At 36.2% G+C, this 21,418-nt stretch overlaps 1 protein-coding gene across 5 annotated transcripts in view; it reads left to right on the forward strand.

The window, feature by feature from the left end:
- Positions 1–20,649, forward strand: part of LOC135689941 (disks large homolog 5) — a 42,442-nt gene extending 21,793 nt beyond the window's left edge. For 4 of the 5 annotated variants that reach the window (XM_065207305.2, XM_065207308.2, XM_065207310.2 and 1 more), the window contains 21 exons: positions 1,154–1,186; positions 1,548–1,672; positions 3,322–3,421; positions 3,816–3,891; positions 5,022–5,125; positions 6,131–7,209; positions 7,798–7,954; positions 8,660–8,768; positions 9,507–9,537; positions 9,991–10,125; positions 10,632–10,827; positions 11,012–11,114; positions 11,577–11,622; positions 12,858–13,031; positions 13,383–13,576; positions 14,061–14,132; positions 14,854–14,955; positions 15,128–15,261; positions 15,976–16,085; positions 19,143–19,252; positions 19,465–20,649. In XM_065207305.2, coding sequence (XP_065063377.2) covers positions 1,154–1,186; positions 1,548–1,672; positions 3,322–3,421; positions 3,816–3,891; positions 5,022–5,125; positions 6,131–7,209; positions 7,798–7,954; positions 8,660–8,768; positions 9,507–9,537; positions 9,991–10,125; positions 10,632–10,827; positions 11,012–11,114; positions 11,577–11,622; positions 12,858–13,031; positions 13,383–13,576; positions 14,061–14,132; positions 14,854–14,955; positions 15,128–15,261; positions 15,976–16,085; positions 19,143–19,252; positions 19,465–19,559 — 3,285 coding nt within the window. In that variant the 3' untranslated portion in view covers positions 19,560–20,649. The remainder of the gene's footprint in view (positions 1–1,153; positions 1,187–1,547; positions 1,673–3,321; positions 3,422–3,815; positions 3,892–5,021; positions 5,126–6,130; positions 7,210–7,797; positions 7,955–8,659; positions 8,769–9,506; positions 9,538–9,990; positions 10,126–10,631; positions 10,828–11,011; positions 11,115–11,576; positions 11,623–12,857; positions 13,032–13,382; positions 13,577–14,060; positions 14,133–14,853; positions 14,956–15,127; positions 15,262–15,975; positions 16,086–19,142; positions 19,253–19,464) is intronic. The other variant, XM_065207306.2, reaches the window with a different exon arrangement.
- The last annotated feature ends 769 nt before the right edge of the window (positions 20,650–21,418 follow it).

Below are 21,418 nucleotides of genomic sequence, written 5' to 3' on the forward strand. Positions count from 1 at the left end.
CCCGGAAATACCATGTGTATGGAAAGTTTCTTCTATAAAATTTCAGAATGTTTATAATTATGTCTTTATTTCAATTTTGTTGTCTAAGTTAGCTGAAGGGACCAAAAATACTGAATGCACATTTTGAGGCTCTCATCCTCTGCCTCTCCACAAGATGTCAACCATTAGATAAGACTCTGATTGTATTAGATAGAGCACAGTACTCTTATTGTGCCAAAAGAATTCGTATCCAGATTTGGAGCCAAATTAGTAAACAGGAGAAATTTTGTGTTTGACCAATGAAATCATGCATAATGTTATGTTTTCTAAAGTTTTCGTGTTCATCACAAATTTTGCAAGCCTAAAACAGGTCTGGCCATTTCGGAAGAGCCATAACTCTTGCTCCCCTCCAGGCTCTCCTCAGATGCTGGGGGGAGGGGGAGCTACAGATTGTTCTTATAATTTGCTCTAAAAAACAAATTGATCTCTTTAAAATCAATTTCCTTGTTTCTATTATTATTTATCTAGAAAGAGCTCACCTGGAGTTAACTAAGAGAGCTGTTTGCTGCTCCCCTTCTAAAAGGCTTGTGGCCAGGCCTGCTGAAGTCATCTATTGTTTGTTTGTCATTGACTGAAGATGTTGACGGAATCGTTTTTCAAAATGAAAATGTTGACTTTTGCAAATAATTATTCTTTTCCTACCTCACGCAATTTCCAGTTTTTTGAATGATTAACCGACCTAAAATCCTTCACAAAAGTTGTGAATGTGCATTGAGTTTTCACCATCTTTCTCAGCAAAACAATGTTGTTTGTTTGATTTGAAGAGAATGCAGTTGGTAAATCTTGGTTGCGAAGCAATATTGCTTTATGTGGGGAAAAGCATTACAATTAATGTCGTGGTGGAGGGGCATGACAATTAATGTCGTTTTATTCCAATATAAAACTTAAATGGAGACAGGTCTCAGCCAGGAGACACATTTTGTGAAGGGTTGTAGGCTAAACATTAAACGATCCATAAGCACGAGGCAGATTGATCCAAATCGCATTTGCCAGCTTTTGTTTTGTTTGTTATAGTTATTTCAGCATCCATATTAGCAACTGGTTCTTTCCGTATAGTTAACAACCATTTTGACGCACATGCATTCTACCCATGTTCATGTATTTATTTTCACAGGAATGCGAGCTAGAGACCTTGGACTTAGAAAAGGTATGGTAAGCTATTCAGTCGTTTCTGCCTAGGCCTATTTATCACTTACATTTGTAAAACTGTTATCAGATCCTGTTTATTGTCGTTTTTTCTCTTCTTCTAAATCTTATACGTTTTTCATGGTTTTCGATCCATAGTTTTTGATCCATAGTTTCTCTCTAGTGACTTCGCGTCATATTTTTCTTTTCATTGTCTTCTCATCTCTCCTCGATCTTGCATTTAATGACACCGATTCTTTAGAGATTTTTTCAAATTATGTATGGAAAGGTTTTTGCACAAGTAACAGTATGTCATCGTTTGCCAGTAGGGATTCGCAATACTATTTTCTTATTCACACATAAAAACGTTTGATTTTCTTTAGACATCTAAAGATGGAGACTTTGGTTTTACAATCGGCGGCGGTGTTGATGCACCCCTCCATCCAACAGACTGCTCCATCTTTGTTACTGGGGTATCACCAGACGGTGTTGCCTATGGGAAACTGAGGTAATGGAAAAAAAGCACTTGCAATTGTTCGATCATTCTTTGTATAAAATCTAAAGGTGGCAATCTTATCCCGGATATAAGGTGGTCAGGGAGGGTACGCGTGGGTCGAAGAAAGTGCATTTCTCACGCGCATTTCAAGACAGCAAAATGCTATCCTATTCAATTTTAGATCTGAAACTTAAAAATAAAGATTGACAAATGACAAATGACTATAAGGGCTTTGGTAGCATGATTACTTTATCTATTTATTAGTCTATTTCCAGAAAAAGTCATTTCCATAAGCTACAATTCCCGCTAATAATACATGGAACATCGAACAGTTTACGTCTTGTTTTCTATCTTCCATTCCTTCTCTAAAATGCTACAGCTTTCTCTCCCCTTCCCCAAGAATAATGTTAATAGTTTATGGAAATACCATACCCTATGCACAAAAATGTTACTTCCCAATCCCCTACGTTGATTTATGAAACAGCATAAGGGGGGGTCACTGATTCATTCTTAAAATTTGACGTTAGTGTTCCATGACTTTGTGAAGTGGTTTTAAATCATTATGATGTTTATTGTTGCGCATTCAGATCATTATTGTTTCACGGCTTTTTTCCTAGGATATAAAGGCATTATTTTCGGTTCTACCTTTTTATCTTCAGGAAGATAAATAAGATTCAATTGTGTTATCGGTATTGCCTTTCTTAGAAGATCTTTGAAGGGGCTGGGCAGTTATCAATAGAATTTATTCGAATTTCTAAATATGAAGAATAGAGGGAATTTTAATATTTTTCTTAGCACGATCTAGCATTTAATTTCGTTATGTTTTATTATCATTTTAACACTTTTCAAAATCGTAAGATTTATCTTTTTCTGAGTACTTGTTGGTTGTATACGAATGCCAATTGGCGACAACAAACGTTAAAACTAAATGCAAAGCTTTTTTGCGGTACAGAACTTAAAAATAGCTTTGAAAAAAGCAAACATTTTACAACATATTGGCTAAAAGCTTTTTCGTCTAACACTCCTCAGAGTATGGAACGTCATAGTAAGGGTCCGAATGAAAAGATGGAAAATATAGACCCAGTTCCGGATCACAGTAGGCCAATGCTCGGTCTTGTGCTTGCGTTTTTCTGATTGGCCTATTTCGATCCACAACTGGGTATATGTTTTTCATCGTATCCTTTCGGACCCTTATTCTGACGTTTTATGCTCTGAGGAGTGTCAGACGAAAAAGCTTTTAGCCAATATGTTGCAACAATGTTCGCTTTTTTTTAAAGCCATTTTAAAGCTTTAACTCAAGGCCGCTTCTATTCACCAATGTTTTCGCTTAGCAGGCATTTTTGCTCTTTCCTTTTAATCTTATTTTTAACAAGTTTTTAAGAGCTAGGTAGCTTAAAGATATTGAAGCTTCAAAGTTTACTGTCTTTAACAAGACTCTTAAATAACCTCGAAACATTTTTAAACAGAGAAAAATTTCAGAAGATGAATTGGCAGTAAATGAAAAGTTATTCCATTTTGGGAATCCGAAATTTTCTGCGATATGGAAACAAAAACCTTTTTTGCTTTATCCTGTGTTTTGTTTTGTTCTGCTTCCATTTTAACATGCCAATGTTTTGACATTAGGTTTGAATTATTTTTGTTTTGTCGTTTGTTTTGTATAGAGTGAATGACTGCATATTAAAAGTCAATGAAATTGATCTTACAAATGTGAGCTCGGAACTGGCAAATCAAGCAATACAAGGGTCGAATTTTATTAGTTTGGTATGTTGCAATTTTAAACTTTGAAAACTTTTCTCAACTCCCATTTTGCGGTTTATTTGCCTTCGATATATTTCCAAAACATTTTGTATAACCTCAATTGTCAGTAATTCAGATGAATTTTTAGTGATGCTAATAAGACTGTTTTTGGTCTATTTGTTTGACTTTCAAGATGGTTTCAAATATGAATATATTCAGATCTCTCTGACCTGTATTTGTTATTTCCATAAAGCTTTAGACATGATAAAACAAGTTTTGTTTTTTATTATTCCGCAATGCCAAAGATTCCTGTATTACATTCCAAGCGAAGTGTGAAAACGGAAGAGTGCTATGACCTTAAAGAAATATCATAATTCAAATTTTGATATTTAGAACTTAAAATACGTTTTTGTTTCAGAGTGTGCTCCGAAAGAGGCAGGGTCGACCAAGGACATCTGTACAGAGTGTCAAACTGATTCGCACAGAAGACAGAGGTACTTTTGCTCTTATAACTTTTTGAAAAGGACCTAGACCCCCTTTTTACGTTTCAAAGAGGCTTGATTTCAGTAGCTGGAGCAATGGAAAGCATAGAGGAGCCTGGTGTTGTCAAAACAGAGCTTTCAAACTTACAGTCTGTTCTGAAAAGCACCCACGGTCTGTTCCTAGCTGACTCCAATCGCAGCCATCTGATCATTCGAATGTCATTGATATATCCACCTACCATTATACCTTCCCTTTATCTGAATGTCAGCAGCAAGCGTGCAAAAGCTCTGTCCAGGCTAGAAAATGTTGTCCAGGCTATCCTGATATGTGGCCAGCAAAAGTCTTGATAATTTGTTGATATTTTTGAGATATGAAATGGCTTCTTCATTCTCAATATGAAATTCCAATTTTTGATGTTATAACTTGATTCGCTTAGAATTAACTACAGCTCGCCAACAGTATATATTTTTGAAAAACATTTTCTTCAAATTTGATTTTTTGGGACAGTATTTAAAAATATAGTTTTCAGAGCTGTGTCCTTTTTTCGAATATCCTTACATAATATATTGTTCTTTCATTCCTTCACTATCCTTTTTCTTTTAATGCCCCTTGATTACTGCCTTAATCCTTATCAACATTCACTGCCAGGATCATTCATGTTGCTTTTACTTTTGCAAAATTATAAGTGGAGTTTTTTATAAAAAAATTGAAAGTTAATGTTGTTTTCATGCATCGCTCAGAAATTTAGCAAATGTTTTGTAGCTAGCACTGATTAGCGTTCTTAATTCTCGTTCTTTTACTTTTACTATGCCTTACAATAATTGTTCGGCAATAAGCTACCTGTTCTCGGTGACAATATCAAACTAATGAATCCTGATTTGAGATTTGAGAGCGGAGTCCTTCTTTTTTTTTGTGAAGCAGTTACGCTATACCTTGCACGTAATGTTATTTTTCAATCACCGATTTAAAGAGTTTACAGCAATTTTGCTATTTCCTGCATATTATTTTATTTTCCAAATAAACCTTAGGTACCGAAAATAGAAGGGAAAAGCGGAAACATGGTAAAGTATTTTAGTATGACATGTTTCCGCTTTTCTGTGCTATTTTCAAATTTTATTTCCCATTAACTGTTTTTTTGTAGAGCTTGGCCTAAGTATTGATAGTGGGTTGCACATCAAACGAATCGAGCCCGGCAGTATAGCATCGGAAGACGAGACCTTATCGATAGGTGACAAAATCTTGACGGTCAGTATCCTTAAACGATTTTGTATTTATATTTGTTTCTACCTAGCATCCAAAGATAGTTTTTAGGACACTGAGAAACCTATGCTTATCGAGCAGTGTCCTGGTCCTTCCTCTCGATGTGACCACACCTCGTGATTCCAATGCCTGGAATTACAGAAAGCTGGCGACTCTCTTCACTCTGGGAGAAAGTTTGGTCATGCCAGGGACTCGAACCACAGACCCTTGGGTCTGTAGTCAGCACCTCTAACATCTGAACCATCCTCGCACCTGACACGATGCTTTCGTCAATATAAATCGCACACTCTAGGTTTTCAATATACCTTCTCCAATCACCGTCTCACCAAGGGTATGAGCTACGTTGGACTGATCGTTCCCATTATGAAACTGTAATGTATTGAAGTTGGAGCCATGTTTTTTCCGACGCACTAGCTGCTGCTTTCTCTGCTGACTAAGCATAAAGTATTTTTAGCACTTCTCAAGGAGGAACGATTTGATTAAGTGTTTATTTACTTTAGGGATGACATTAATGGGATTTTAGCACTTTACCTTAAACTTTGAAAGATATTACAATACTAGTTCATTGCCATAGCAGATAAATGTTTTAATCTTGTATTCTTTAATAAGCGCGTCACTAAGCACCTTAAAAGCGGGTCCTCTGAATTAGAGACACATAAGATAGAAGGGTCGACCCATTCTGTATTTTTTTGACGGTCTACTTTTGAGTAAGCCAGAACTAATAAATTCTGTGAATCTTGCGTTATAAGGTTTGACATTTTAACGCAAGATTCTATCCTATTGGGCGAGGTTTGACATTAGGACCGCAAGGTTGTACCCAATTTTGAAAAACTAAAAGTTTACAAATAAGATTAAAGTTAATTTGATATAAGCTCACTATTTATATAATTAATAATTGTTACAATGTGACCTTTTAAACTTCCTAAACTCTGAAAGGATCAAACCACCGTCATTCAAAACATTTATAGAAATGTGTATTATCTTCATCAGATAAATGGAAGTCAAATTGAGAACATCCCATATCGCGATGCAAGAATAATGCTGAAAAGAAGTATTGTCAGCTTAACTATTCTGAAGGGAAATGCTAGCACTGCTTCGAGTCATAGGAGCTTGACAATTCCCCACGTAGAGCAGGACAAAGAATTATCGGAGACGCAGTCATGTGATGCTGAAAAGAGCCAATCAAGTCCATTTGTTGCTTCTAGGCAGCACCGCTGCCCGTCAGTGCCAATTTCAATGACTAACAGGATGACTGAGTACCCCGCATCGTTGCATTCACGAAGGAGCTCTGTTATGAGTGGCTCATCTTTAGGCTCGCACGGCAGGCTATCACCTGACCGATTTAGAAGGAACACCATATCAGAAAACGAGAAAAGAACTTTGCGGGAAATAAGAGACCTGGATGAGATTTTGCGGCAAAATTCAGAACGTGCTTCGTTTAGTGGCAAGTTTTCTGAAGGACAGTTGAGTGACATTGAGAAGGAGGATAAAATGAAGGGCCAGGGGAGTCATTGGCAACCAAGTCCGCCTCCACAACCGGCTCGATCTAATTCGTATATGACTGCTATTGTATCACAAAGATTTACTAATAACTCGACGAGCAATGACGCAAGCATAAACTCTGACTCACACTCAGGTTCAAGGAGTGTCCGACCGCAATCAGCTCCAGGTTCTCGTTCTTTTGTATACAGTGTGAACAATGGTGCTCGGAGACACGAAATACTTCTTCAAAATGGCGCTTCGCCAATCGGTTTCACGAACTGGCCCGATTCGCTTTCGCACGGTTATAGCTTACCTAAAAGTGTTGGGCGGCAAAATCGCCGAACACGCCCGAATATCACTCATGTAATGCCTAGTGCAACTTTGCCAGTTTCTAATGGCAGGATGCATGCAGATAGCGACCGCAGAATTCCGGATCAATTTTCAAGCAGTGGTTTGAAGATTGGTGCAGTTATGGCACGCAGCCATCATCGATCGACCAGTTCCCATGCTTCGTCGACGTCTTCAATGTCGTCAGGTTTTAATGCCTCGCACACATTTATCCGGCCAGTGTATGAGGAAGACAGCAGGTAAAAGATTTATTTATTTTTTTCTAATCGTTTGTCCGGTTTCATCAAGTGCTTGTATAGAAGCGTTATAGCCAACTGCATCTTACATTGTCCTTAAAGTTTTCGTAAGTGACCTCTTTTGAAAGATGCTCCTTGCGGTTAAGATAATGATGTCGTTGATGGTCATTGTGCCTATGAGGGTTAAAGCAAAGTACTTTAAACCGGATCACTTGTTTATCTTTATTTCAGTTTGTTTCATTTAAAATCATCTACCTACAAATGCCACCACAAATACTGAATTGCATTAATTGACTCTATTAAGGAATTATAAACTAATACAGTAAATTAAAGGTAAAACAATTTTTAAGTAGCTATGAGGATCTGTATGCATAGATTTTCGTAAAGAAGGAACTCTCTCAACTTGAAAGACTTACCGAAGAGAGCTCGTTCCAATTCAGGAGAGAGTAACCGACGCTTATTAGTGGAACTTTTGTTAAAAGGAAACGTATAGTGGCTTTGAAAGAAGGAAAAATCCTAATACCTTTACTATACCTTTAGTATGTTTGCAACTTTTGATGTATGCATTCTTTAATTCCTTTCAAATTTCAGAGAGGGTGAGCCACGTGTTGTTGTCATCCAAAAAGGAATCTACCCGCTTGGGATTTCAATTGGCGAAGGAACAAAAGGGGGAGTATTTGTTACCATGGTGAACGAAAATAGTGTCGCAGGGGCTGCTGGGTTGCAGTTTGGAGATCAGCTACTTGAGGTTTGCAACTTTTAAGGCTGCTTTGCAGATTCTTTTTTACTTAATGTTTCCATTTTTAGCTTTTCATAGCATTATCAACCAGTTTTCGTATAAATTTTTGTTGTTCTGACAAAGCTGGGTTCATAACTCATGGATGGAAAAAATTTCCGGGAAGTAAATTAAGACTTGGGAAACATTTTGTGTTGCATGATTTGACATATTTTGTGAGCTACTGGAGCACCACATTCAACTACATTTAAGGATAATCCTTGAATGATATTATTCTTAACATTGTGAACACTCTTGTAATTAGGCATCTGTTGAATCTTGCAATGTTTGATGATAGGTTTATGGAGAAAAGAGAGGTAAATCTTTTTAGGACATATGACTTCATTTGTTTGTCTTAAGGTTTTTTTACGTTTTCTTGGAGCTGACAAAGTGAGATAATATGCTTTAAAATTGACTTACCGTGGATAAGAAATTTACTTAAAGACAACTGACAGATACTGAAGTGATTCAAGTCACCTGTCAATCAATATTAGCCAATCATTAAGCGTGTAAGTGGTATCACGGTCATTGATTGGCCAATTGTTGATTGACAGGTATCTTGAAGGAACTTTAGTGTCTTTCCATTGCCTTTAACGTGGATGAAACATGTACAAAGAAATGTTGTTCCGGCTGATAAGGCAATAGGTTTTCTAACATGGGGTGTTTTTATATTTTCAGTTTAATGGAATTAATTTACGATCGGCGACCTTCAATCAAGCTGCATTGATTCTCAAGCAATCAGCCGATGCCGCAACTGTCACCGTCCTTGCGCAATACAACCCACATAGTAAGACATTTCTATTGACTTCTCTTGAGTCATGTCTTTTGAATCATTTCTTTTGATTCCTTTCTCGTTGAGTTATTACCAGTCAGAAATCATATCTAATCAGTGATCGATCGCTCTATGAATCAACGATATAAACAGTTACTTCTTTCATTCATTTGTATTTTGCAATAACCCGTTTGCAGCTGTTTTCCCATTATTTAAAGTAATCATAAATCAGCTGATGTAGAAAACCACTAATCATTGATCAAATATCATTGCTGATCAATCGCTGTAAGTAGTCATAAACTGTATCATTAAGAGCACTGAAATATAAACTGTCACTTGCCTCTAATTTTTAGTAACCACTCGTCTTCTCTTATTGGAGCCACTGGAACTTTTTGCGTTAAACTTTTTTAGGGACATAATATATTTGAATGGAGCCCAATGTCTTCATATTTGTCGCGTAGTTTATCAAGTTTAAACAAACCACGATTTGTCTTCACGCGGAAAATATTACTTAATCATAAAAATCAAAAGATGCTCGTGGCCCGATATTTTTCCAAGCCCTTCCCTTTAGCTGATACCGTGAATTCTTTATCTTTGGTGGTATGATGGCTGCCTTTGTTGCTTATCATAAAACAATAGGGAAAAAAATTCAATCTTTTGGCTCTTTGACTTAATCTAATTGTGATATCTAATTGATGATCGATAATTTGTATCATTTTCTTTTTGTTTAATTATCAAGAATTTTGATTTTAGAACTTACAGAGACTGAAGAAGCCTCCGCAAAGTAAGTCTTATAAAAATACCTCCCTTCCTTCCGTATGGGTTTTTTCCTTATTTATCCTTATCGCGTGGTTGTGTCAATGCATTGAAGAGTTTTTCCAAAGTTTAGCTTCCTCTTTCGCTTTGATTGCGCGGTTCTTAGAGTATTTCTCTTCAGATGTACTGAACTGAACTCTGGCTTAATTTTGCCAAGTTTCACGTGCAATTTGTGTTGAAACCCACCTAAATAAAAAATTTGCGACGATCAAGGGTGCTTATTCTTGAAATACACCGAGTCTGTTCACAAAATATAATGACTTCATTTTTCAATCTATTTTCTGCTTCTAGCATCCCTGGTATTTGTTCCCAGTCATCCCTTTTTTCGTTAGCAATGTTATAATTGAGATTATATTTGAGATTATATTTGAGATTATAATTGAGATTATATTTGAGATTATGATTGAGATTATAATTACAGCTCGCAAGAAGAAAGTACACAGAGCACACCAAAGCAGAAGCGAAAATCGAACAACGCGTCAATGGTCTCATCCCACACAAAGCAGAATTCTCTCGTCTCAACGGCCACCACTATTCCCAACTATGAACAGCAGTGGTAAGCTCCTTCGCAGCATTCAGTAGCTATCCTAAAGACTTGCGCTGCTTGTTGTAGTTTTAATGCCATGTGATATTTCATTGTCAACAAATCGTCAATTCTGAACTCACGTTCAGATTTCTCAATGTTAATATAAATTGATAAATACGGTGAATTTTCTAGGCTTTATTGGAATTCGCTTTTATATCCATTTGAATGAAATTTAGTCGAAATGATGTAATTCTCATCTGACTTTAGGCCCACGGTGCCTTTATTGATCATCTGAACATCACCGAGCATAATTGCTCCTAAAATTATGCAAGAGGTGTAACTAATCACAAGATTTTCACAGGACGTGTTGCTTCTTGATGTCTATTTTTGAACGACCTTCCTCATCATTTTCGGCCATAGTATCTTCGCTATTTCTGGATTTTCTTCCCATGTATACTTTATTAAGTTTGGTTTGTTTTGTGGATGCATGAACTTTATGTTCCTGATATGAAGCTCAATATTTTGGTTTATTGCAGCGATGATGCAGCGGCCCACGGAGACAATACAAGTGAGGAGGCTCGCCCTGTCACTTTGAAAAAACCAACACCGACTACATTGCTTGGTATCAACCTGTCAGGGGGTAACGCTACTGGAATATTTGTGTCAGATTTGGAGAAAGATGGGTTTGCATTCACTCAAGGCTTACTAAGAAGTGGTGATAGAATTCTTGAGGTAAGTGCAGAGAGCCTAAAACTTTATTTTTAGAGGAGACTGTTTATAAACCACAAATCTGATCTACAGGTGCTTAACTGTGCAGGAAATCAGAGGAAATTTATCATTACGCCTTAGGTCTGTTTTTCCGTTATTGATTCAATTTCCAGAGAAGATTTTATAAGGGATGTATCCTTTTGTTAAGGTTAATGGAGTCTCGTTTGTCAACAAGACAGCTGAACAAGCAATGTTAGAACTAGCAAAACCAACAGAAACGGTGCAGTTGATTGTCCAATATGACGCCGCAGGTGTGTATAGCCGAAAGCTGTTTGTTTGGTGTTTTGTATTTGATGTGTTGGCAAATGTATTGATGTCATTTTTTGTCAAGTTTTTGTAACTGATACTCCTGACATTTACCCCCTATTTTTATGGTTGCTTATGTTTGAGCATCTTTCTCTTCAACACTTCCCAATTTTATGTTTTTCATCTAGCCGCTTGTATCACGTGAGTCTATTTTCTAAGATGCCTTTTTCAATTGGGGCTTTTTTTCGTAGAAATAGCTACAAAATTAAGCTTTTTAAAATACATTTTTATCATATTTATTTAGATTATTATTTCTTTAATGATAGGTTTTTAATTGGACCTATTCACATGCGAATACAAGTTTGAAATATCATAGTACCTGTTAATTATTTTTTGTTTATACTAATTTCTTGCTTTTGAAGAAAAAATTTCTTGCCTTTTTAAACCTATCTAATTTCTGATTCCAGCTTTTAGAAAGTCAAAGGAACTTCCCGGAGATTCATTTTATGTTCGGTATGTTAATGATATCTATTCGATATTTAATTTCTGTTATTATCGCGTATTATCTGCTATTTCTTAAGAAGCATGACTCTAATTGAACCCTTTCAGATACATTGCTTATCCTGTGCCAGAAACGGTTTGAACACCTCAATATCTAAGTTCAAACATCGCAAACTCCTGGATTTAACTACTATCCCAAGTTTTCGTCGTTGTAGCTAAATTCTCAATTCATCTAAATTCTAAATTCAATCATGCAATATTGAAATTTAACAACGTCATCAGAAGGGGGAAGGGAAATAACATGAGTGGTAAAGATACCTTCCTAACGTGTAAATGTTCCAATGATTTTTAACAGATCTTTGGGCAGAGATTTTGAGCTTGTTTCGACACAAAGTACGCGGACACGTGTTTTTGATTGCCGCATTAAATTCTAAAACTTCTATATGACATTAAATTGTATGTATACTTTTTATATAATTTAGCATGACTTCTTGGAAGGTAGATAAGCAAAATTTAATAATCTACATTTTTAAAAAGTAGGAAACAATCAAAAAAATTTGCTGACTTGAATGCAATGCAATCCTAAAAAAGGTGTTAAAAACAGTTAAATAGGATATTACTAGAGTTTTTTATCTATGCTCTGACATGCATTCAAGTCAACAAATTTTTGTTTGTTGATCTATGATCAACAGCATAGATCAGAGTTTTTGGAGTAAATACGCCGCATCCAAATTTGGAGTAAATACGGTATAGCTGACCTCTCTGACTTTGTGGTACACCTTGGTAGATCGTCATGGACTTTTAAAGGTTTTGGTAGACCTTTGTGAACCTTGAAAAATTTTTGGTAGACCTTGGAGGCTTTTGTAGACCTTGTGCTTTTATTGAAGCAATCAGCATTGCTAGAAATACATTTGAATAAACCTAAACGTGACGTTAATGGTATTCGTGTTGTACTATTCGTTCAAATCAAAGTCAGGGCCGGTATACAGTCGGTACATGAAGACATATTCACTTTGAGAAGACCAGTTCTACACAAACAGCATTATGGCAGGACACGGTCCTTTACAGTTCCTAAACTTACTATCTTCAGAGCGAAAAAGTCATCATTTATAATGATAGTTAAACTTCTAAGCCAGAATAGGCTGCAATAGCTTGTTCTACGTGAATCATTTGTGGCAATATGATTTGACCTGCCCTACCTTAATACAAATTGGAGTGTTGTTTCAAAGTTTTTTTTTCATTCACAGGGCACTGTTTGATCGAGCTGCACACAACAAAGAAGAACTTAACTTCAAGCGAGGCGACATTTTGTTTGTGACGAGCACTTTGTATCAGGGAAAACTTGGGCTTTGGAAGGCCTGGCTTGTCACCGACACTGAAGATCAGAAAAAGGAGTGTGGAACTATTCCAAGCAAAACCAAGTACGTCTTTATTATGTTCCTTGCTCTTGCTTTTAGAAGCATATACATCCATAGTAAATGTTTTTCTTTTTATCAGCAAGAAAACTACAGCATCACCTGCTTTTGAAATCACTATCTTGATCATGGCCTAGTTGTTATTTCCTATTTCATCATTTTCCTTCTACTTCTACCTTCTTCGGTTTCTTATGATTTGAAACCATTTTTCCGATTTCGATTCTCTTCACTTTTCATCCTTTCTTCAGTGGGCAAAGTGGTTTTCTGGCCTACTTGTTGGAATATTTGCATCGTATTGCCAATCAAAATGTCTTTAGATGACGCAAGATATTGATTCTTCTTGTATTTTATTTTAAGGGCTGAACAAGAAGTACTACTGCGGCGATGTTCAGTTTACAGTGACGATAAAATGAAAATTCGACATAGCTTCTTCAGGCGAAGCAAAAAAGGTTCCCATGGTTACTCGATAAGCCACTCGCGTGAGAGCAGTGATTCTCGTGGAGATGAGGCTGGCAGCAGTATTGGAAGTAATTCAGCAGCTTTCGCTTCAGGTACTCCGCCTTGAAGATGTTTTTCGAATCCCCAGTCTAAATCTGATGAATTATTGAATTTGATTTCAATGAAGTTATGTATTTGAGTGATTGTGAGAAACACTGAGGAGAAGCTAGAAGCAACAAGACAAGAAACTTCATTTTCCCTTCATGCTGTTAACTTTAAATTAGCAGCGGTTTTAAACGGGACCTTACCTAGATCACATAGCTTTTAATTAGCTTACAGTTTCACTATTCTCCTTTCCATTTCTTCGTATTAGTCGTAGATTCAAGGAGATTGTATGATTCTTTAATACCAACGGTAGATTTTATCATAACTAACTTCTCATTTTACCAGAACTACCAAAGTTCACGTACCTATAAAGCCAAAGTTCACGTACCTGATTTCGAATGGACTGAGAGATGGGAATAATGTTTATTGAGCATCTTAAATGTGTCTTATTTGTAACTGCAATTATCAAGTAAGTTATCCATTTGCTCGTAGACTCCGAACTGCCTGCGTATCAGTTGGTCATGCGACGCGACAGTAAGTTTAGTGTTTGTTTATCTACAAACCGTGAGTAATTCAAATGCATTCGTATACCTTGTTATAGCTGGATGGAAATCGCTTTTTATCCTTCTAATGCCATAAAGCTTTTATTAAAGAATGGATAAATAGCCTTTAAGTAAAAAAATTCATACATACAGCCTGTGAGTCAACCCCTACCAATCAATCTCTAACCCCCCTCCCCGTCCCATTCAAACATATATACAGATTATTCCAGAGGGTTTTGTACCCATGAGTTATCTCATCACCTGACCTGTAAGTTCTATATCAAATCAAAACTCTCTAATGCATATTGTGGCCAGTAGCGGCGCCACGGGGGGGACTGGGGGGACACGTCCCCCCCAGTTCTCAGCAGAATCGATTTTGTATTTCGTCTAAATTCGATGAGAAAATGTTGGGGGAGGGGTAATATTTTGACACCGTACTTTTTGTGATGTAATCCTATGATTCTCAAACTGCCAATTTTCAAACAAAAGTTTGTCATAGGCGGTCACTTCGGATATAATTGGCGTTCCCTGTTGGTAAAAGGGCGTTTTCAGGTGGTTAAAAGGGTGTGGCTTAAATTTTTTTGGTTTGTCCTCCCCAGAGCTTAGTGGCTGGCGCCGCCATTGATTGTGGCAATCATCGATTTTTTTTATTGAAGCATATAACTGTCATTTATGTAGTTTGCTTAACTTGAAATGAACCTCTTTTTAAATCAAATCATTTGAAAATTTGTTGTTATTATCAGGTCATTTCCTGCGGCCAATTGTGGTAATTGGTCCTTTGTCAGAGCCAGTCTGTGACAAACTCGTGATGGAATGGCCCTACAAATTTGCCCGCTCATTGCCAGGTAACTTAAAATCTAAACCAATCGACAAATTTGTAGTTTTCTTTAGTATGCAATCTTTCATAAATTATTTTACCATGGACTGCAGTTTTTTAGTTATATTTTCAGGATATTGTAGCATCAACCGTGCTGAATTCTTTGTTTTAGTTACGCCTATTCTTTTTGTAACTTTTAGAAATGGTTCGCACAACAAAGGACTCCGTTGAAAAGGACGTTGAATCAGGAATGTATCTTGACTATACGTTATCAAGACGAGGCACGAGTTTCGCATGTATAACGCAAGCTGGAATAAAAGACGTAATCGACAAGGTATACACAAGAGAATTTTGAGAATTTTCCATTTTCATATTCGCCGTTTTCTGTCCTTTTGCCCGATCAAACGTTTTGCAAAGTTCTTATTGATTATTAGTTAAAAATAAAGGCGACGCTATAAATTGACACGTAAGTCTCACTTACTGAGAATTGTATTGATGATTTTTTAATTTCATGGCGAATTACTTGATTTGAATCGTTTGAATGTTCAAGTGTAAGAAGAAAGATTTATTAGGCAGATCATATATAGTTTTACCAATGAGAAATGAATTTCTTAAAGGTAAGAATTACGTAAAGGTGTAGCCAAGAAATTGTTTGCTCTTCTTTGATCTGATGGAACCAATTATGCCGGAGTGAATTATTAGTCTATTTCAAATTCAGCAAAAGTTCCTCTCTGTTTATTCGTTATGGTGGGATACAAGATCATTTCATAAGACAAATGATTCGGTTTCAGAGAGAGAAAAGAGACAATAGGAATATTGACATGTTTGTTGGAAAACGTTTTGGTGGCTTGATGAGCGATTCGAAAAACATATTTTCTATCAGTCTATTTTATTCAATTTTAAGAATTTAGATTTTCAAATTATACATTTTTATGTTTGACTACTCTGCTTTGTGTTGCATTGCTCCAGCTTATAGTTTGAAGCCAAGAAAGTCTGCTCTAATTAATCTTTCGTATGGCTTGTTGTAATAAATTATTATCCCCTCCAGAACAAGCATTGCTTACTTGATGTAAACCCTTCTTCTCTGGAACGGCTGACATCACTCAACCTACATGCTGTTGTCATGTTGCTCAAATTCAAATCACATAAACAGATAAAGTGAGTTTTGTTTTGTTGTCTCTATTTGTTATAGAATCTCTCTTGCTAAAACTTGCAATCATCTTTTATTAGCTAATCTAATAGAAAGGACCCTGTTGATCATCAATTTCTTAGTTATTTTCGAATATTTTATATAGTTCTACAATCTCTTTGATGATTAATTCGAATAAAGAGAAAATAAATTTCTATTTTTGATTATCTGTAATGTAGACTGGACCTCACCTTGTGACCTTGCTATCGCATATGAACCAAGAATTCATACTTCGGCAACGACAAGATGGAAACCTCTAACGATCGCAACATGAAAAAGATAGACATATGTTACAGTTGTGTTACATTCGAGTATATGATTCAGCCTTTCAGAACGTAGATCTAAAGTTCAAAACAAAAACTTTAAGCTCTTAGAAACATGCACATTCACGAAAAAGCAAGTAGTTTAATGCAAAAGAGGCAATCTCACAGAGGAGGACAACACTTATAATATTACGAACTTTACAAAAGATTTATTTTATCTACATAAAAACGAAAAAGCCGCCATTGTGTAGACAAAAGGAGTTCGTTTTCTCTCTTGGACTCCATTGGTAATTTTTCTTTAGGCTCGCAGCACTGATTGGTCAACTATACCGGTCTTGTGCTTGCGTTTTTCTGATTGGCCTATTTCGATCCACAACTGGGTATATATTTTTCCATCGTGTTTTTTCGGAACCTATTCTTACGTTTTATGCTCTGAGTAGTGTCAGACGAAAAAGCTTTTAGTATGTTGTAAAATGTTTGCTTTTTTCAAAGCCATTTTCAAAAGATTTATTATTGCAGAAATGGAAACTATATTTGCAGTCAAGTAAACAGAATATATTTGTTTTAAGCTGGGGGATCATTATTGCTTCGATATAAATCTTCGTTCAATGTTTGCCATCCAAGCTATCAATTTATCCTCTTTTTTCCCTTGAAATCGCAAGTTTTGCTTTGTCTGTGACCAGCAGCATTGACCATTGGATTGGAAGTTTATCCATCCTTTATCTTGTTACATTTCACCTGAGTCTCTTATTATCCAGAATCTAATTAATTAGATAGTAAGCTAAATTCCATGTTAACTTCGCATGGTTCATAACAAGGATTACCTTCAGGCAGATCTGTTTGACAAAGCTGTGCTTTGCTTCCAGCTTTGGCAACTAATTTTCAGTGTGTCTATTGATTGATGTAAAAAATCTCCCCTTTTCAACTGAATATCTCCCCTCTTCCCTTAACAATGCTGAACTAGAAAGTCGCCTTTCTTTCCAGCATTGTTTAAGAGGAGGAGGGGAGATATTCAGTAGAAAAGTGGACAAACTGTTCCAACTCTACTGGTGGGAATTGAGACATTGTAGATAGTCATTTCAAGACAAACCGAAACTATCACCCTGAGGACTCTTTACAGTTTACACCAATCCAAAGACACATGGACCCAAAACTTCACAAACTTTACATATTTTTCGAACCCATTTTTCAATTAACTTACCATTGTTTAACACTGAAAATTCTCATTGTTTAAAGATAGGGGGGGGGGGGGGGTGGGTCGTTCCACTTGAAAAAAAGAAAATGAAGAGAATATATAAATTTATTACAAAAGAAATCAGGATGGCTATTGCGTAAATCTGTACCAACCTCACTTCTTTAGAAAAAGGGGCTCGTAATTTCTTGATATATATCATAAAGCCATCTTCTAGTAAATATTTCTGCTTGAAATTGCAATCTTAGGTGATCGTTGTTTTCTGCACGGAATTGAAAATTCCACTGGCTTTTCAATGAATGGAATCGCTCAAAGTCCTATTCTTTGTAATAGCTAGCCTTACGATGAAGTTTATGAAAGGATAAAAAGGATTGGTCAATGATTGCTCTTCTCATCATTACATAGATACCACGATTTATCATCAAGGTTTCTGAAATTCCTACTGTGGTTTCTAGTAGCAATTAAATTTGGGAATGTAAACTTTGAGTTATTAATAAGAAGCTGGGGACCTATTCATGCTGAAACTCATTTCCTGTATTTACAAAAAGCTTAACTCTCAACCATAGATTCACTGAATTTATTCGCAACTTTACTCAAACTTTTTTGACTATGTTAGGGAACTAGACGCCAATAAGATCCAGGCTGCATGTCTAGAAACATGTCTATTCAATGCTTGGAATTGTATACCCATTCATGTTTTTTCCCATGCTCGATCAAGCTTAGATTTCCCATGCTCGATCGATAAAGATATGATCTTAACAATCTTCAGTACATTATCAGTTTAAATCAAATGTACAGTATGCGGAGAGCCATTGATGATCCGTTAATAGTTTCTAGGAGCAGGTTAACATTTTGTATACCTGACATGATATTTGGCTTTTTGATTCCAATAAGAGAAAATGTTGGTATCGTTAAAAAATATGAAAGGACCACATTGGCCTTGGTACCTATATTATTCATTCATTTGAAATTTAAACGGATTTACTAGTCTTTAAAATAGAGGGATAGGCATGAATTTAAGCTCGTTGCTATTTCTCAAACTCACATCACCTAAAAAATCTTTGCTCGCTCACTCCAAGTTTGATAAATGTGTAAGAAAGTAGCAAAAACATTAGCAAAAAGAAAAAAGGGAAAAATAGCTTTTTAAACCTAAGATCTTTCATAGATCTCTCAAGTATGGCACTGAGAAAACGGAACTGAACTATGGAACACTCTTGTACACGACCAAAAGATATTTTTTCGTTGGTTATGTGAACATGATAATATGCGTGGCCGAACCTGTCTAACATTGTCTGTCTGATGATTTGTTATTGTTGCTTATGTTGTTATTAATCTTTGTGCATTAAACCGTCTGTCTCTCCCAATGTATCTCTCCAGCATTGAATTTAATTACCTGATGACACCGTGCCAAACCGACATGTGATAGTGTCACACGAAATATTCCACGGTCTTTAAGCATCTAGTGGTCCAACTACGAAACATTTTGTCCACAGTTTGTAAATAAGAATCGCTTGTAATCTTTGAATTTCCCTTTTTTTGCTCAGATATAAAAAATCTTTTGTCGCTTCTAGGGAGCTGCGTGATGGACATTATATTCGAGAAAAATTAACTTCGAGAGAGGCAAAAGACCTTTTTGACCAAGGCACGAAATTAGAGAGAGATTATAAACATCAAATTACAGGTATGACCTAATCGTTTTTGAGAAGATGTTTTTTCTACGTATCCGTCGGTTTCCAAAGCTTCAAAAAATAACGAATTTTGGTCGAAAAAAGCCTGAATCATTGTTGCTTTACCTTGCCAGCTTTATTATAACATTCCTTCCGACTAATTCGACCTTCGTAACCATTCCCGCCTTTACCAGATTCTCATTTTGAATTCAACTTTGTCTTTCAGCTGTGATACATGGCAACACCCTCCACAGCATATGTTCGCAAATCAACGACAGGGTCCAAGAAGAACAAAGCAAGGCCTTGTGGGTCGATGTTTGAAATTACATGAAACATTAAATGAATTTAAGTAGATTATTTTGGTTTTATTTATCACTAAGGTGTATAATACTCCATTCGGTGAAGGAGAAAACATTGTTAATAGAGTATCTAACGACTTATGACATTCTAAAGGGTTAACACTTGTATCTCGAAGTCACCCGCTCGGAGCCTCTTTTGCCAAACCCATGGATTTGACACCCACCAGATATAGGTATAATTTAATCTATAAGAAACTAAATTCTAGATTAGAACTTAGCTTTTCAAGTTTTTTGTTTGATTTTAGTGATTTAAGTTTTTTAAAGATTTCTTGATGCCAAGGTCATAAGAGCTTCTTTTAAGAGCTCAAGGACTTAAGAGCTTCTTTTTATAGCTCAGGGACTTAAGAGCTTCTTTTTAGAAAGACAAAAACGAAACACGAGATTACATGAAATGAAACACCTAATAACTCATAAAGATCTCTTCTTTCTATTTATCTATGACAGTTCAACAGGAAATGTGTTTAATTGTCGTAAAGAATCGTTTCCACCTCACCCCTAATAAAGGAATTTCGAGCAGTTCCTTAAGGTTGAGGGTTGCTAATACTGCTGTTTCAGTGCATAATTCCCGGACATCTTAAGGCAGAACAGGTCTTTTGAAGACGGTTTCTTATCGAACAAATATTCATATATCTCCCTTATTTCAACCAGATTCAGTTTTGTATTAAATAAGTATAGCTTCATGTTTTGGTCATCGTTTTTGCCCTTCCCACTTGCTGGTATTGTGCTGTTTTCATCAAGATTTTATCTGAAAGACAGAATTCATAAAAGACGCAGCCGTACTTGCTAAGTCAGAATTTCCTCCCTTGGCCAGCATTTCCATTTTCAATAAATATTGTTTTCTATTTTTGTGTTTTTAAACACTTTTACAGATAAAGCTAGTGCAGAATAATTTGTGTTATATTAAGTGTCATATTTTTAAGTTAACCTTTGGTTTGCTAGATAATTTTTTGTAAGTAGTTAAGTAAACTTATTTATAGAGCGGAGGCAGTGCCTACTGGCTTGTTTCTGTCAGAGCAAGGTGTTATGAAAAGTATAACGACGATTGGACGTCATTTGCTGCCTTATTTGTGACATTTGAGGACTTCACGGGTATTTTTGTAATAAATTTTTGCGATTTTCATTGAACATAAAAAGGCAAAATGATCTCATTCGCAAGCTGAGGGGGGGGGGGCGGGGGCTAATTATGTCCCATGAAAACGCTCATTCTTACAAGAAATTTTGTTATAGACCCAGTATAAGGGTTTCATACATTTAAGAAAAATGTTTGTATTAATAGTTTGCTGCAAGTTAATTGCATGACCCATATCTGCTTGCTTTTTATCCATGTACCCGATGAATTAAAATATCACTGTTAGCAGTAAGGAATACAAAACCGTACAGTAACTCCTTCTTACGCTAAAACCTTTCTTCTCACGTTTTTTGCTAAATCTTGCGGCAAAAGCTTTTCTTGAGTCAGTGGACATTTTCCACAGGAAACCTTGTAAAAGATCCAACGGAATCCAGTAACAGTTGGTATTTTTGCGAAAAAAGGGACATTTGGAAGACGTAAAAGTCAATTAATATTCCTAGACCTGCTGCAAAAAGAGTTTCTGAAGAAGTGCGGAAGAAGATCAATTTGAGAATGTAAGGGGAACAATGAAGATCAAATCGAGAATGCCCTTGTATTTATGCAAATTTGGTCTTGCTATAAAGCATTGTATCTTTCTCATTTTAAAAGAAATAACGACAAGAGATCTTTACTGCGCAGTTTATAATGCAATTTGGCCACAGTATCTTCTGTAATTTGGTGACAAACAATATCTGGTAGGATAGGACATCACG

Source organism: Rhopilema esculentum, chromosome 5 (assembly GCF_057945365.1).
Source record: "Rhopilema esculentum isolate cy_ngs chromosome 5, ASM5794536v1, whole genome shotgun sequence".
In the NCBI taxonomy this organism is placed as follows: Eukaryota; Metazoa; Cnidaria; class Scyphozoa; order Rhizostomeae; family Rhizostomatidae; genus Rhopilema; species Rhopilema esculentum.